The following is a 17,032-nucleotide window of genomic DNA, read 5'->3' as shown; positions in this document are numbered from 1 at the left end:
TCATGATCCTTTCATGGTTTTCATAATACGAGATTTTAAATTATCCAATGATGAGGTTTAAAGTCATTAAAGTCAATTGAAAAACAATTGGGTCATATGTGAATGCTTTTTACTGCAATTACACGATTCAATATATACATATATGTATATTTGAGGTTACAGCACGGATGAGATTTATGGCAAGGAATTTATAGTAATTAGTGATTCCAACTAATCGATATCATAAGCTATTTGAATATCGAATAGTAAAATTAAAAAAAAAAAATCATATTAATCATAGGTTTATAAAATTTATTAAGAAAACGGACTCATTCATTATAAACTGCATGTTTATTGCAGTTTATATGGAATTAAAATTATAAAAATAATATTGTCTGTATTGTTGACATTGTCTATATTGTAACATTGTCTATAATGTTGTTATTACCATAGAAAATAACCACTCAGTAGCGCTGAAGTTGGCTTTAGTTGTTTGTTTAAAATCCAACAGGAGTATGATAGCGCATAATTTCAACAACATATACACGGTGTAATTACGCAGTTTATGGACTGATCTAAAATCATTAATTAATTGTTTTCAGTTGAATCAAGACAGTTTGCAATATTTCTTAGAGACTGTAAACAAAACCGACGATCGCGACTATTTTTATACTGCCTGAGAAGTGTCGCTGGGAGTGTACCAATAAATCCGTTGTCTACCATTGGACGCCCAACAGATCTACTACTGGCATCGTGTCGATTACTCTTCTTCTGACCCAAAGCCCGTGTCTTTCCAACAAAAAAAAATAAAATAAGACCACATAATCGATCGTAGGTGCTAAATGCATCCTGTGTCCCACCTTAGTGTATTTCTGAAATCGCAAAAGTAAAAATAAACGGAGAGATACGCCACCGTGGTAAATGTTAATGGAATTGATTTACATAATCTGTCATTGAGCCTCTCATGGATATCCTTTGTTTCACTCTTTGTAACATTTGTAGAATTATCAAATTTTACATTGGTTGCTGAATTGAGATGTAACCTTAGTAATTCTGAGCTTCATTAATGGAGCTTGAAAATTTTTGGTTAAGTAAAGCATAGTTTGTTAGCATATATTGATATATTATTACAAATATATTATTTAATAGCATTGCTATTATGTTGAAAATATTTTACTGTCAGGATCACTTGTGATCGTTGTAATTATATTAGTGAACATTTATAATTTTTTAAATATATTTCATATTCCCTATGAGATATTTTAGGTTATTATTGTTAATAGGGAAGTACTATTGTGATTTATTTATTTTAAATTTAAATACATTTCTATAAATTAAAGTTGTTAATCAAAATTGACAGATTTTTGCCAATTAAGTTGCAGTTCTTGCTTTATTTTGTAGATTTCTTAACGGTAACTTTCGGCTGAAATGGTTTTATTGAGATACAAAAAAAATCTTGGATTCTACTGTAGGCCACCAGCCACCATAATATTTTTTTGGTGTAAATTTTGTGTTATTCTTTGGATCATTATTCTAGTCCTATACAGACTATTTTATGTTACAATACGATAAAAAATATATAGTTTTTGCTGCGAATAAGAAAAAACTTTTTTAGTTGGTTGTTATAAACTCTTTAGTTAAAGTATGCTCACGACCTTTTTCGTTTTTTTAAAACTACTATCTTACCGATTTTTTTTTAACAGCAATCTCACCAAAAGCATTTTTTAATTTACTTGCCGTTTCTGCTCCTTAACCGCCCGTTTTATTATATATTCATTAAAAATAGTCTTATTTGTTTCAATATAAATTAATATCCAAAATTGAAGCATTACAACTAAATTTAATGGTATAAAATTACAGACCGAATAATTCACTTGCAAATTATATCAAAATAAACACAATAAATTGCCATTTTCATTGAAAAAAATTTAAATCAGAAAAAAAATATATGTTATTTGCAACTTATTATGTTTAGTTATTGCCAATTGCTATTTTTTGTAATGAAATAGCACATGAAAGTAGTAAAACCTAATCAAATATTTTTAAATTGAAATGTATTTATTAGTTATGGAAAAAATATTGTTTTTGAAATTTTAAAGAAATTTTAACACGTTACCTGCCATGGTGCTCATCGGTTCCCGGAAAAAATGCCCGGCAAAATTTTCCGGAGAAAAAAAAATTGTTAATAGTGAAATGCGAATTTTTCAAAATTTTGCTTATCAGTTGACGTGTTAAAAATGTAAAATTAACTGCTAGAAATATATATTTTATTTTATTAAATAAGACAGTACTATATTATATTATAAAATATTATCAATATAAATTTACATTGTTTTTATTTTAATTGCTTATATTTGAGTAATGGTAAAGTGTTCTTAAAATTACCTGCATTCACATTTTTTCAGATAGCTCCGCAAACTATTCGCTTAATTTATTAATTTTTAAAGACAATAGAGATTTTATTTATGTTTACCACTCTTTAGCTTTTATTGAATCATCTAAAAAGCGTATTACAGTAATGTGTTTTGGAAATGCATTTGGAACACATACAATTAAGCTTTTGATGATTAAAAAATTAAAAAACCTAGATCATTAAATGAAACTGATATAAAAAATCTCTTTGTTGATTTTTATAACCTATGAGTAAAAGGTTGCCACTGAAAGCAGTATTCTTAATAGATAATGCTGCTTCTCATTCGAATGAAAGCATATGAAAATCAAAGGTTGCAAATTTTTTACCGCTTAACTTACCAAGCTTAATTTAATCTTAGAACTTTCTAAACAAAATTCTTGCTGAGGATGATAGCTTAAGCAATTTCTGAAAAAATTACATAATAACACAATCTTTGTCAAAAGTTAAGCTAGTAACATTTTTTCGATCGTAAAAAAAGATTCTCCCTATCGTGGAAATATTGGATTAAAGCAAATGATATATCTGAAATTTGCAGATTAAAAAAAAAATTAACATGGCTTAAAAATGTCTATTGGTAAAACGACTGGTTTGATCGCAATTAAAGTGATATGGGTTGGCAATGCTTGAATGATGGAATATAGTTTTTATTGTTACCCAAATAGAAGAGGAAGGGAGTGATTTTGAGAATACAAAAAAATAAGATACTAACAATTACATTGGTCACAACATAGTACTAGCTTCTGTTAAAACTTTCGGTTAAAAGGGATTTGAATATAACGATTTAATAGCTCATAGAAAAATTCGTACTAATATTTGAAAATTATAATATTAAGAGAGCAAACGAGAATCACAGATTTTTCTAATAAATATAAAAAAATGATAATATGTATTGTAAATATTGTATGTATTTATCTCTGCCCTTTCTTCCTAGAATTAGCTTGAATGAAGTATACTGTGTATGTATTAAATCTGCGTATTGTCATTTTTATTGTAGTAGCGAAATAATCCAACTTTAGATACAATAGGGTCCTATCGCGATATTAGTTAAACAATCTCAATATTGAAAATAAAATTAGTAAACGGTCGGAATTGTAACTATGTATAATAATATTAATTCTAATGATTCAAACGCAATTTATTTTTAAGACGAATCCGATCTAAAATAGAACTGAATCCATGAACAATGATTAGTTAAAAGGATTTTATTTTCATCTTACGTTATTTTGATATCAAATCTAGGAATTCAGACGGCATAATTAAGTAGATCCTGAATACTAGTGATTTTTTAAATGTCCGCGCAAAAATACAAGAGATTTACGAATGGACGAAAAATATAATTTTAGTCAGTTTTATTCATAAATAAGACTCTCGAAGAAGACACGGATGGAAGTTATTGCTTTTTGAATGGCATCGGGTGCTACGTGACGGGACCCTCGCAGACTTTTTAGTATAACATGTAACTTATTACACTTGAAAAGCTTCCATGGCAATTAGTAACCGTGCCTTTTGTTCGGTGGTTAATTAATTACGCTGCGTTGAAATCGGCTACTTGTATACGAATTAAAAATGTTCTTCCGGTCAAAAAAACATGCGATTGATTCTTCAATTGTGTGTTATTGATGTGTGGGATGCTTGGGTTTGCTCGCGAATGTAAATAAAATGGAATAAAACACATTTAAAATTTCCCATGAAGTGTCAGCGTTTTTTACGAGTATTGAGATTAAACAAGTAATAACATTGGCAATAAATTAACTAATATAAATATAGATAGTGAAGCGGAGCGGTGGAAACATTAAAATTTCTGAAATATTATTGGCGACATAATGGTCGATTAAAATCACTAAAAATATATCAAAGACTGGATATTAATAAACCATAAAGGACTAATCAAGTATAGCTTCTTTTAATTATTTAAAACTAATCGTCAAAATATTTGATTAGTCGTCACCATATTTTCATATTGTTCACTACGTTTTATTCTACTTAATTAACTTCTTGGTCTCAAATTTATAATTTAAGAAAAACACCTTTTTAATTTGGCTTTCGTTTTAACAACGTCTCTAATTTGTGCGTTTCAAAAACCTTAAATGGCTTATTTTTGTGTAATACGATCTATTCTGATATCCTATTTCTTGTCAAGATATTTTGCAAGTATATAATGTATATAAAACATATGATGAAAATCTTATCATTTTTCAATTATTATTCTAATCGGTGTTTTGAAAATGCTTTGAAAGTACTAACTAAATTAATTTTAATAAATTAAAAATTTGACGCCTCTGTTTGACCTCGCTATAGTCTCGCTGCGTGGACAATAAATAAATCGTATTGTTTATGCTAAAAAATATTTTTGAGAATGTGTCTCTAGATATATAATTAAATATAATTTATTATATACTTTAATAAACATAATTACGTATCTTTCAAATTCAATAGAATATCATGTATCAGTGGCGCATTTAATAGTAGTCTAAATTGCTGTTTACACATGCTCTTATTATTATTATTTAATATTAACCGCATCTAATTTATTAAGCCAATAATGACACTACAATTTTGACGCGAATAAGTAAACTAATTTTAACTTTAAGGCCTTGTCTTAATTTTTTCTTAATAAATTAATAGATTGATATGAATAAATTCGCTATTTTAACGATCTCGACACTTTTCACACGCATCTACTACATATAACTTTAAGTGGCTAGATTAATTCGGTGAAAATACGTTTATTATTTTAGCAAATTGACGTCATTGAGAGACACTCTTGCGTCTATGTGTTTAAGTCGTATGAGACTTAACATACAGGAATAAATTGTCCTTGATGGTTGGTCAATCAAAGGAAGAGGCGGTAACAAAGGCGGTTCACGGGCGATCGACTGTGACGAGCTTAGAATAAAAGAAAGCTTTTGGCTCTATTAAAATTATCAAAATCGAAGCTTCCAGATTTAATTTTTCTATGATGGAAAATACATCTTCTTGGCCACATTACGGTATCAGTGTTCGTGCTAAATCATTCCAAGCATTCATCAAGTAAAATGTCACAATAAAAGCTCGTGATGAGTTTACGAGCTCTTTTAAAATCGCTGCGAAATTAAAAAAAAAACTTTTTATTGTTTACATTGGCAGAACGAGTAAATTGGGCGAAACCATTAACATGTATTAAAGCGAGACGACGCTAATCGATCTAATCGGGAATGATATAAACATTTGATGTAAAAACGATTTGTTTGTATATACTGTGTCGGATTTATAGACAGGAAGTGCTGCTGTTTGCCGTTTAGAAAAATCGCGTAAACAGGACGCTTCGTTTTCTATCTTTTCGTCTGTTTGGCGGAATACAAAAAAATATCCATCATCAATCATCTAATAGCTGGTTCATGAACTCCCCTTATGTATAAATGATTAATTAGTTCGATGATTAATCGTTTCTTTTTTTATATATTGTAGAATTTTATTTAAAGGCTTGTTGACGTGTTGTGACTTGGACGTTTCTTTCAGCGCGAAAAAGAAACGTATGAATTACCGGCAAGTGGGTAATTAATGTTTTTTTGGACTTAAAGACGGTGTCTAGACTTAAAAAAATTGTAAAGTCATTTGCAGGTCAAATTTTCTTCTAAAGCTTCGGGTTTCGTAAAGTATGTTCTTGATTATTTAAACATAGTGTAAGATGTGCCAGTAAATAAATAAATACTAAAAAGCATAGAGAGACCAATAATCGTTTTAAACAAGCGTTTTTTTGCATTTTAAATTTAAAAATCGTTTTTATTTACATTTTGTTTTTTTTTTACACTATTTAGTGAATGTTGATGTTATTTTAAAATTATAAAGCTATACAAATATTATATTATTTTATATTTTTGCACTTCATACTATTTTTTTTAGTAGTTTAAAATAAACTTTTCGCAGCGTGATATTTTTTTATATTATTAAATTAATTTATTTAGATTCAATTAAGACAATCGTAACCTAACAGGTAACCCCAGTGCGTCACGATAGTCGAAAATTAAAATAATACGCAAAAAATTTTTTTTAAAGATGATGATGATTAACTTGTTAACATAATAAAATCAGTTGCTATCCCTTACTTCCAATACTATTTCTATAATAATATCAGTTATATGCAATATAATTTATCTTACATATCTTTACAAATTTTAATTTATAGAGGCGTATAATTTGATACTCTTTTCATAAACTTCGTCAACTATCATAATCTAATGAATAATAATGTTATTTTTTTTTTATCATCAATGTATTTTAATGATAACTCTTATAATATACAATATTTGTACATACGCTTGTGTAAAATAATTACACGTCTTAATATTGTATTTAAAACATTTATTTTTTATTACAAATCCGCTCATCGTGTCTTGATAGGTGTTCCTATTGATAGCTATTACACAAACAATAAGTATACCATTAAATATTTAAGAAAATTAAATGAAAAAAAAAAACAATTATGATGCACACCATCCCACATAAATTTCCCAGCTTCTCATAGCTATCTTCAAAAACATTCTCATTCTCGGCCAGCTCGTTGAGAAATTGGATGGCTCGTGAAAGTGAAGGCGTTATAGCCGCGACGGGCAAGAATAAGGGACGCGATCGCGACTCTCTAAGGCACTCTAGAGCTCGCAGCTGAATGCCGAGCATTGATGGACTGTCAACACCGCTCTTTAGAAATTTTAAAAAGTGATTTGTTGAGTAGACCTTGAAATATCTTACTTGAATTCTCTTCATTATTTCAGACAATACAGCCATATTCGAGAACGCTACGAACTAGCGTATCGTAGAGAGCGTGAATCACCAATAAATTATTTAAGTGACACATGTTCCGCATAACGAAGCCAAATTTTCTTCGTATTTTTTTAATAATGTTAGTATAGTAAAGGGCTAAAATATTTTTTTAGACTCGAAAATATTCTCGATTATTTTTACTCTTTGTTACCAACGTTACCAACTATTTGTTTTGTGATTACAATGCAACTGATTTCACTGATGATTTTCAGAGTTGATCTACTATTTTTTAGGTTTTAATATTGTAAATTTATTAAGTATGTTTTTCGTTAAATATTTAACAGTAGTATGGAACGTATTTGGCTGCTATTTATTTAATGCTAAAAATCTAAGTTAAAATTGTCAATTTTCCTAATAGTGGTTCGATTATTACTAACAATAATGTCTCTTAAAAAAAAAATATTTTTATTCACGGTTTATTTGCTATGTCGCCCATTTATTTTGTCTTACTTAAAAACGATTGTACCTACCATAAATCCTTTATTTAGACAAAACCTTTTTGCCAGAATACTTCTCCAACACTTGACTTTATTCAATTCCATATTAACACAAAATTTATTGTAAATATCCTATTTATAATTTTTTAAAACAAGCGTGTCGAAATACGTTATAAATTCACAGTGGCGTAGCTAGGGTATGTACCGCCCAGGTCAATTCTTAAAATTGCCGCCCCCCCATACATTTTTTGCAAGGTCATAAAATCAGCATTTCTTAAAATAATAAATTGTTATTCGTGAATTTATGCATGTTTTAGTGTATTCAGGGTTAAGAACCACACTAGACGATCCCATTGCGAATATGCCGCCCCCAAGCAAGTGCCGCCCGGGGCGGCTCGCCCCCCCCCCCCCATAGATACGCCACTGTAAAGTCATGACTGTCAAACACAAACTATGCATTTAACGTAGCTGACAATTTTCATACGTATTAACGTAGAATAAAAAAGATTAACTCAAACAAAAACCTATAATATTTTTTTATCACACCATGTTGCTCTTTGGATAATAGGATATTATATAATTTACATAATATATATATTTGAGCGAATTTAAAAATTTGTTGGCGCCCCTGGCGATTGCTCAAGTGCCAGCGGCTCACTAAGCCACCGTTTAAATACATCATTTTAATTGAAGCAGAAAAGACAGTGTAGAAATAAAATAAAATAATTGTACCAGAAAAAATTAACAGTGATTTATGAAAAGAAGCAATTAGGCTCCAACCAAAAACAAATTGCAGAAAATATAAGTTATTTCCATGGTACAGACTACATGTAGATATATGAAAGGAAAAAAATATTGTATATCTTGTAGAATACGTTCACATAAAATATAATACATCATAAAGCCTTTAGCGAAATATACGACTATTGGGTGAAATATTTGGAGAGATTTAATTTTTTACGGAGAACTTTCTATGTAGACATTTTCTCGTTTTGTGTGCTCTTTAAAGTGAACGCACATGCTAAAAACGGTTAGAAGTGGTAAAAAAAGCAAGTGAATTACATATTAACTGCACCTTTTTATGACAGCGAAATAAATTATTTACGGTAATAATAATAGCTTGTTCTTGCCATAAATGTGTTTTATATCGTTATTAACCGAAGCCACAACGATTTTTCTTATCATGAATAATGAGAAAAACGTAGTTCTTTCTTATGAATATAAATAAAATATTACTCTAGAATAATTCCGGCTGTAATGCATGTCTTTTATAACATAAAATTAGCAATTACCTTATACATATGGTCCTTTCATGTTAAAAAATATATTCAAATGAACATGATATATGTAGATATTTATGTACATATGTAGTGAAGTGTTATCAATAGTAAAATAGATAATGATATTTTTAATGTTTATATTTTTAAAGATTTATTATTTTTTAATTCATATTTCAAGTTATTATAAATAAGGTTGACCGTTAAATGTTTAAGAATCTAACGTAAAATACAGTATCACTGCTCAGGACCTTGGCAATCAAATCGTTGACGCCAGTAAAACTACGACGGGAGAATGATTGACGGTGGCAGATGGGAGTGTCTTCGTCAAGAGTTTTGTAAGGAACAGCCAAAGAGATAATCCCGCGTCAACATCATTGACGCAGTTCTTGTGCCACATACACTCGCTCTGGTATAACGGAGTTATTCTGGAAGTCGAGTCGGTTTCGGCTGAAAATGGACAAATGACGTGGTTGACCGGTAAAAAAAAAGAAAGATACATACCCATTATTTTTAACAAGAGCGGTCAGGAATAGGACAGGACACCATTTCCGCGTGAAAAATAGTCAAATCGAAAAGAAAATTATTTTTTCTTTATATTTCTTTGACGTACCACTGGCGATGAAGATAATCTAGATTAGTTTATGATGTCTACGTAGTCACACATGACGTGTGAATTTTTAGCATGCAATTTATTCTTTTATTAGAAAATAGAGAATTTGAATATAACATGAGATATATTATACACGGGTGAGTTGTGACATCTTTTATTTTCTTCAATCATGACTTAATCGGAAACTCTACTTTTTGATAAAACTTTTTTATACTAAATAATTGTACTTTTTGATAAAAAAATACTTAATAGTGCCACTAAGCTTATACATATGCAACAAAAATCTTACATCTTAAAAATAGCTAGAAAGCATAAAAAAGGATACTTTATGTGACCATTTCGATAAACTAAACGATAATTACCACAAAAGAAATCAGAAGCAATCCGTTAATTAAAAAACTTTAAAAAAATATAAGCATTAAATAACATAAAATACATTTAAAAATTGTTTTTTTCTCGCAAAAAATAAAAAGGAGATAAAGTAAATAAATGAAATAGTTATCCAAGTTAATGGCTCATGCCAAGGAACTGGGAAATAAAATATTAGACACTACATGATTTTTTGAGCAGGGTCCTAAAGCGTAGCTATGCAAACTTTGAGTAAGGTCAGTCAAACAATGGGCGTAAAAATATGTAGATATATTTGTGAATATTTATTGTTTCAATGTAAACTGTGTATACTTACATATATCCAATGAATTATATTCTGTAGTAGTATTATTACAGTACATATTTAGTATTTATTATACTTAGAAGGTTATGATTATTTTCTTGTTTCTCTCTAGATTTTTGAGTTTTATTTAAATATTTTAATAAAATATTTAAATAAAACTATGTGAAATTAAAATTAAAGTAATGATTTTTCAGATACTTGTTCCGGTTCATTTCACTGTTTGGCACTTGAATTTTAAAATGTACTTCAAAAGTCCTTAATATACTATAGTTTGCTGAACCTCTGGAATTTCTTTATCTGTTTGTTTGTGTTACAATAACGGATTATTTATTTTCATACGCATTCATTTACTACTATAAATATTCAAGTGCTTATTTTTAAATTTGTTTTTTAGAAAAATAATTTTGTATGTACTTGCTTTTCTTATAGCATTATCTGTCAAGTATCTTAGCATTATATTTAATATAAAATTTTCATAAAAAATATATATGAAGGAAGTAACGTACATTCTTGACTATCACGAAATCGTGATCGTTAGAGATGACTAGTCACTGAGTCACAGTGAAGATATAATGCATGCATTAGAAATGTCTGTACATGTGTAATACACAGATATTTACATATTATGTGTATATTGACTTCGGGTATGTTATTACTGATTGTCCAGTTTTATTAAAGCGGTCAATGATAATAATGGTGTCATCGTTGTATTGACGTCAACTAAATAATATCTACATGTGATTAATTATAATAGTTATTATTCGCGATCTTGACACTTATCAATCATACACCTACAGCTCGATCTTTTAGATACACTCTCCATATATATATATATAGATACTATTTTAATCGTCTCTATTGTGTATAGTGTCTAGATTTTGGTAAACGTATTGTGTGAGGTGCAAAGAGCCATACTCGAATTCGCACACAATTATCGATCATCTTCCAGTCACTTATCACTAGCAAGATTGATCGACCGTCTATTTTGGAACTACTCTTTCAAAATTAGCTGCCAAAACGTCCATAATAAATACACTGACGGTGCCAAATCATAATTAAAATTTATTAACCGTTCGTGATACGTCGGAAGCGTTACGTGCGATTTTTTCCTTTGCCTGCATCGAAAAAACTCTTTACCAGAGAAAATTGGTATGTTATGTTTTTATAAATGTATGAAATAATAAAATTGCTCATGCGAGATTCGTCATTGTTAACCGGAACAGAAAAAAATGACTTCTGCATTGCCGAATTGCTTGAACACTCTTCCGCGCTTGTGCAACTCTGTTATGTTTATAAAAATTGAGTAATTTGAGATATATAATAATATTTTACTTATTTTGTTCTTTAGAAAGTGTTATGATAATATTTTAATTTGGTGAATAAATTCTAAGATATAGATTGTGAGGTATGTAGAGTTTATTTTTGAATCCAAATTGTTTTTTACGATTTATTATTACATTTTTGCAACATAAAAAGTACAATTCCAATGCATTAAAATAAGGTAAACACAATCGATAACCACTAGATAGGTATAGAGACTGTAAATCAGTGACATCTATTTTATTAATTAAAATATATTATTACGCGAATGAAGGATTTTAATAAATGTGCTACTACTATAATTTAAATTGCAATATTGGAACATTAAAAATATATAAATACAAATCTATGTACTTACACACATACATATATAAAAGGTCAATAGCTAAGCACACACGCACAGATATGTCCGACGGACACCAGGACAGATCTGTCCGAGCTTCGCCACACACGCAAACTGTCTGAACTCGGACATCGGTCTTTTTTACGCGTCCTTTTAAAACAGTTGTCTGATGTCTCTTTCAAAAGAGCAAAAACTTATCATAAAGTAATAAAACCTTATCACTAAAATTTTATTTTATGGCAGCAACTTTGACGCAAATTAATAAAGGCAATTGGAAATGGCATGGGTCATAAAATCACTTAAGGGACAAATTTTAACAAAAAATACTGTTAACAATCGGGTGCGGGTACTAGGATCTGCCTATTTGTGCCAGATCCATTCGTTTGGAGCACGGACAGCGGACAGACAGACATCGCCTTGTCTTTTCTCATCACACACGATCGGATTTGTCCGCCAGGCACCCGAGACGGACAGATCCGACGGATGTGTCCGCGCGTGAACGGCCAGCTAATCCTGACCATCTTTCATCCCGAAATTTAAGATCAAGTGAATTGATTTTTATATCCCTTCACACTGTAACACTGTAGTTACTAGTAAATGGTATATTATATTGATTTTTATTTTTAAATAAATATTATATGAACCTTGGAAATATGTATTGTAAGCATTTTTTAACGTCTGAAGTCTAATTGCTTGGTTTTATAAATCACTATTAATTTGTTTTTGTTGTTGGCACTATTATTTTCTTTTAATTTTTTACTGTCTTTTATGCTTCGATTAAAATGATTTAAATCCCGATGTATCTTCAAGATTGTGATAAATTGTACTGGCAAGAGTATTCGAAATATTGTTAATATAAGGGATCAACAACTGATGTAAAGTTAAGATGATCAGCCAAAAATATATTTTTTAAATTATAAAAAAATATTTAATTACAGCGCATAACATATTTTATCAATATTTTTGGTTATATGAGATTTAATGTAAATAAATTCATATCCACAATTTCTTCGATAAAAAATAACTACAAATCTACAAAATCAAATGTTAATCTTATCATAGATTATATATGTAGCTTACTAAACAAATTATTGCCATAACTATATTCGGCAATATTTTAGTAATCATTACTCGTTTTATATTTTAGATTTTCAAGCAATGTGAGAGTTTTGAAAAATCTTGTTAAAAATACATTATAACGTATTTTCCACAAAAAAAATGGGGTATTAAAGCAAGAGTGAGTTAGTAAATATATCCCACTAGTAAAGACCGCAACAATCAGATAGATTTTTGTGTATAGAATTGTGTTAAGGTATTTACATTTTCTAATTTTAGCAAACGATAATTTTAACGATAATTTATTGATCATATATTGTGTAAACCACTGCATTGGCGTAATTCATAATTAGAGTATTGTTTAAAGAAATCAAAAGTATTCAATAATATTTTTATCGTAAAAATCATTTATTATTACATGCTTTGGAAGCAATGTAGTCCAATTATATGTATGTTGCAACTTTGATTAGCTTCATAAAATTGCATTAATAAACTTAGAAATATCTACCAGGTTTCATAATCACCTAATAATAGTATTGTAATGTGCACGTCAAACTTTAATTGGCTATTTTACAGTTCATCCGTTCCGACAAAATGCTCTAGTTTCTACAAGATTTAGAGCAATCCATTATATTCTTTTAGATAATTAAACGTGAAGTTTATTATTGGCCGTTGTTTTCATTTAATTTAATAGTGTTTGCATTATTTTTTACAGGAAATTTCTACGCGTCTGAAATTGTATGCGCACTAGACTATCTCCATTCTAAATCGATCGTGTATCGCGATCTAAAGCCAGAGAATCTTCTGCTTGACAGAGACGGACACTTGAAGATAACCGATTTCGGGTTTGCCAAAAAGTTGACGGATCGCACATGGACTTTATGCGGAACTCCTGAATACTTAGCGCCCGAAATCATTCAATCCAAAGGACACAATAAGGCTGTGGATTGGTGGGCATTAGGTAAATTCAACTTGTATGACTATTTTTTAATTTCCATAGACAAATATTTACTTAATCTATTTGTGTTTAACAGGGGTACTCATATACGAAATGTTAGTTGGATATCCCCCATTCTATGACAACAATCCGTTTGGAATATACGAGAAGATTCTGAGCGGTAAAGTCGAATGGGCTAGACATCTGGATATAGTAGCGAAAGATTTGATCAAGAGACTCTTGGTACCGGATCGCACCAAAAGATTAGGAAATATGAAGGTAAGATTTATGTTCAATTCCTATATTGTTACTTTTATAAATGTGATAAAAATAAATTTCTAAACACGCGTGGGAAACAAGCTTTAACCATATTTGTCTAAAACACACATGAACTGTCCAAAAATGCTTCAAATTACACACAAACAAGATGTAATACGTCAAGCACTTCACATATAAAAATCATAAAAAGTTCGAGGTTGTAGATTTTTTGCCATTCTATCGGCTATTTACATTAGATCCATTTGCGATCAATGGACGACCGCCGTTTACACCCGCGCTTATCCAGTTTTGAAGTGAAACGGTCAAAAGTGTCTCTCAGTGACTCATGAGTCACGTTCAATGCTGTCAATGAGTAGATTTATTTTAATCTAACTGATTTGATCTGTAGTTTTTTTATCACCAACCTTGAAAGCGTGGGCGATGAAGCATTGAGTGTTGATTGTTACCGGTCACAGAAAATAGAGTAACAAATTATCATAAAGGAATAAGTAATTTATAAAACCACATTTTTTGATAATTTATATTGATTTAGATTTAGATATAATTTTAACCAAATGTTAGTTTTTGTTGATCGAATTAGATGTAAATATAAAATAAATGAGTGAGTGAGGAGGGGAGAAGAATTATGTATAATTTTATTAGGGCATCAAAGTACAACTAAGCACAGAGAATATTTTTTTATAACTCCTTTATTAAAGATTTCATAACTTATTAAATTTGAAGATAAGTAGAAGTAATAGGTTATTTACCTATATTTATATTAAATGCAGATCTTCGAAAAGAGTACTCAAACCATAAAAAGGAAATATCAATAATACGTCTAGGTTTGAATATTAGAATTACGTATTCTTAAATTTAATTCTCAATGAAATCTCTAAAACAGTGTTTATCCAACTTTTTGGACTGCAACACAGATTGCACTTTGTGACGCAAGTTAATATTAATAAAATAACATACAAATTCGTGAACATAAGCTCTAAATACGTTTTGTTAGCTCATCATATTCTATAGGTTGCATCTTAATGTCATTTAAGCTGCAGTATGTTTCATAATTAATAAAAGTATTTTCTCTTGTAGTGTGGATCCGATGATGTTAAGAGGCATAGATGGTTCAAGCACTTGGACTGGCATGATGTTTACCTCAGAAAATTACAGGTAAATTATATTTTTAAGAAATAATAAAATAAAATAAAATAAAATAATAAAAAAGACGACATCTATTGACTTTTAATATTGTTATATTTCTTGACAATAGATGTCTATACAAAAATATAATATTAAATTTTACTTTTAAAAGAATAGCAAAGTTTCAAACCTATTTAAAAAATATTAATTATTATCTATATTATAAATTATTAAAATAATAAATAATATACCATTATCTAATAAATAAGTATTTTATAAAACTAATAATGTATTAATCGTATATTTATTTGTTATAGCCACCAATTGTTCCACAAGTAATGTATGACGGTGATACTAGCAACTTTGATGAATATCCTGAGACCGATTGGAAAGGCGCACGAGCACTAGATAAAGAAGAACTGCACTTATTCGAAGACTTTTAATGTCAAATTAACATATGTATAAGAGTATATGATATTAATAGTCACAGTATTAAAATGACGTCGAGTATGAGCTTTCCGGTTTGTACAAATTCGTACTGCACACCGGCAAATGCGTTCTAAATGACTGAGGAATGTTACACTGTTTCGTTTTTGTCTCTAAATCTTCTTTATTGAAACATATTTGTACATTGTAAATGTGCAAAGAGAAATGGCGAAGATTGTGTTTTGTGAAATTACAAATTGATAAAATAAGTATTAGATAACCATTATTATTTATTACACACTTATTTCATGAATAATAAAAAAATATGTTAATATTAATAATGTAGTATAAAGCACACGAAAAACATGAAATAATAGGATAATATGTGTGGTTTAGATTGATGTGATTCATATTAGATGAGAGTTTTTTTGTATGATACATTTTCATTATCACAATTGTGTGGAATTGAAGCCATAATAAAATCCTATCTGTATTATTTATAAGTATTTATTATAATTTAGTTTACACTTCTCATTTGCTTAATATGGAAACTTAAAAATCGATCTCAAAACATTAAATTGTATATTAAAGTGTTTTGATATAGAAAAATGTCAAACTAAGAATTTTTCTTAAAAATTATATTACTTAATTTCCCTTCTTTACAGGTTTTAATAACACAGTATTTAATTTTTTTATGGTAGTTACTTATTAGTATTTTTTATATTACTTTTAATCAGTATGGAATGTTTAATATTAGTCAGTAAATATGTAAAATTCACTGACCAATGAAACGCGTACTATTAACTTATTAGTGAGAGAGTTACAAAATATTGTACATATTATTTTTAATGTTATCGTAATGAATTTCTTTAATGTGACTAGTCTACATGTTTTATTTATATATAAACTAATTGAATTTAATTTCATTATGTATACGGTTATAAAATCGGTTCAGAATATCAACATACCTTACGGAGAAACTTTACGGGAGAATGACACCGATGAAATCTGTTTCTTTCAAAGTGCGAAGTTAATGGACTGGCAATCTTTATCTGTGATAGTGCCTTCCATGCCATGGATATTATAATGAGAAGGTTCATAAGGTGTTAAATATATATTTGAAAAGAAACTAGTTGTGATTATGTACATGAATGTGTGCGGATAGTGTTTGTATATAACTTATTTAAGTGTATTGAATATAAATAAATTGATATTTTTATTACTGAATTTTTATTTTATAAATGTGAATATATCTAATTTTAGATGAGATGGCATTAAGACGAAAATAAATAAATGTAAATATGCATATGCAAATTACAGAATGCATTTGGTCGTAGATCCAACGTCCAAAAAC

The 17,032-nt window shown here is 29.1% G+C and overlaps 1 protein-coding gene across 1 annotated transcript in view; it reads left to right on the top strand.

Annotated features, from left to right (window-relative positions):
- Pka-C3 (Protein kinase, cAMP-dependent, catalytic subunit 3) overlaps positions 1 to 16,897 on the top strand; it is a 71,127-nt gene extending 54,230 nt beyond the window's left edge. Inside the window, exons 4-7 of the mRNA XM_088204078.1 lie at positions 13,627 to 13,872; positions 13,946 to 14,127; positions 15,205 to 15,282; positions 15,570 to 16,897. Of these exons, the coding sequence (XP_088060204.1) occupies positions 13,627 to 13,872; positions 13,946 to 14,127; positions 15,205 to 15,282; positions 15,570 to 15,695 (632 nt within the window). The 3' untranslated portion in view covers positions 15,696 to 16,897. The remainder of the gene's footprint in view (positions 1 to 13,626; positions 13,873 to 13,945; positions 14,128 to 15,204; positions 15,283 to 15,569) is intronic.
- Positions 16,898 to 17,032: the final 135 nt, after the last annotated feature.

This window comes from Plectrocnemia conspersa, unplaced genomic scaffold (genome assembly GCF_051122295.1).
Source record: "Plectrocnemia conspersa isolate PC_06_02 unplaced genomic scaffold, ASM5112229v1 ptg000014l, whole genome shotgun sequence".
Taxonomy (NCBI): domain Eukaryota; kingdom Metazoa; phylum Arthropoda; class Insecta; order Trichoptera; family Polycentropodidae; genus Plectrocnemia; species Plectrocnemia conspersa.
Note: the sequence above shows the minus strand (reverse complement) of the source record. Positions and strands in the feature narration are given on the sequence as shown.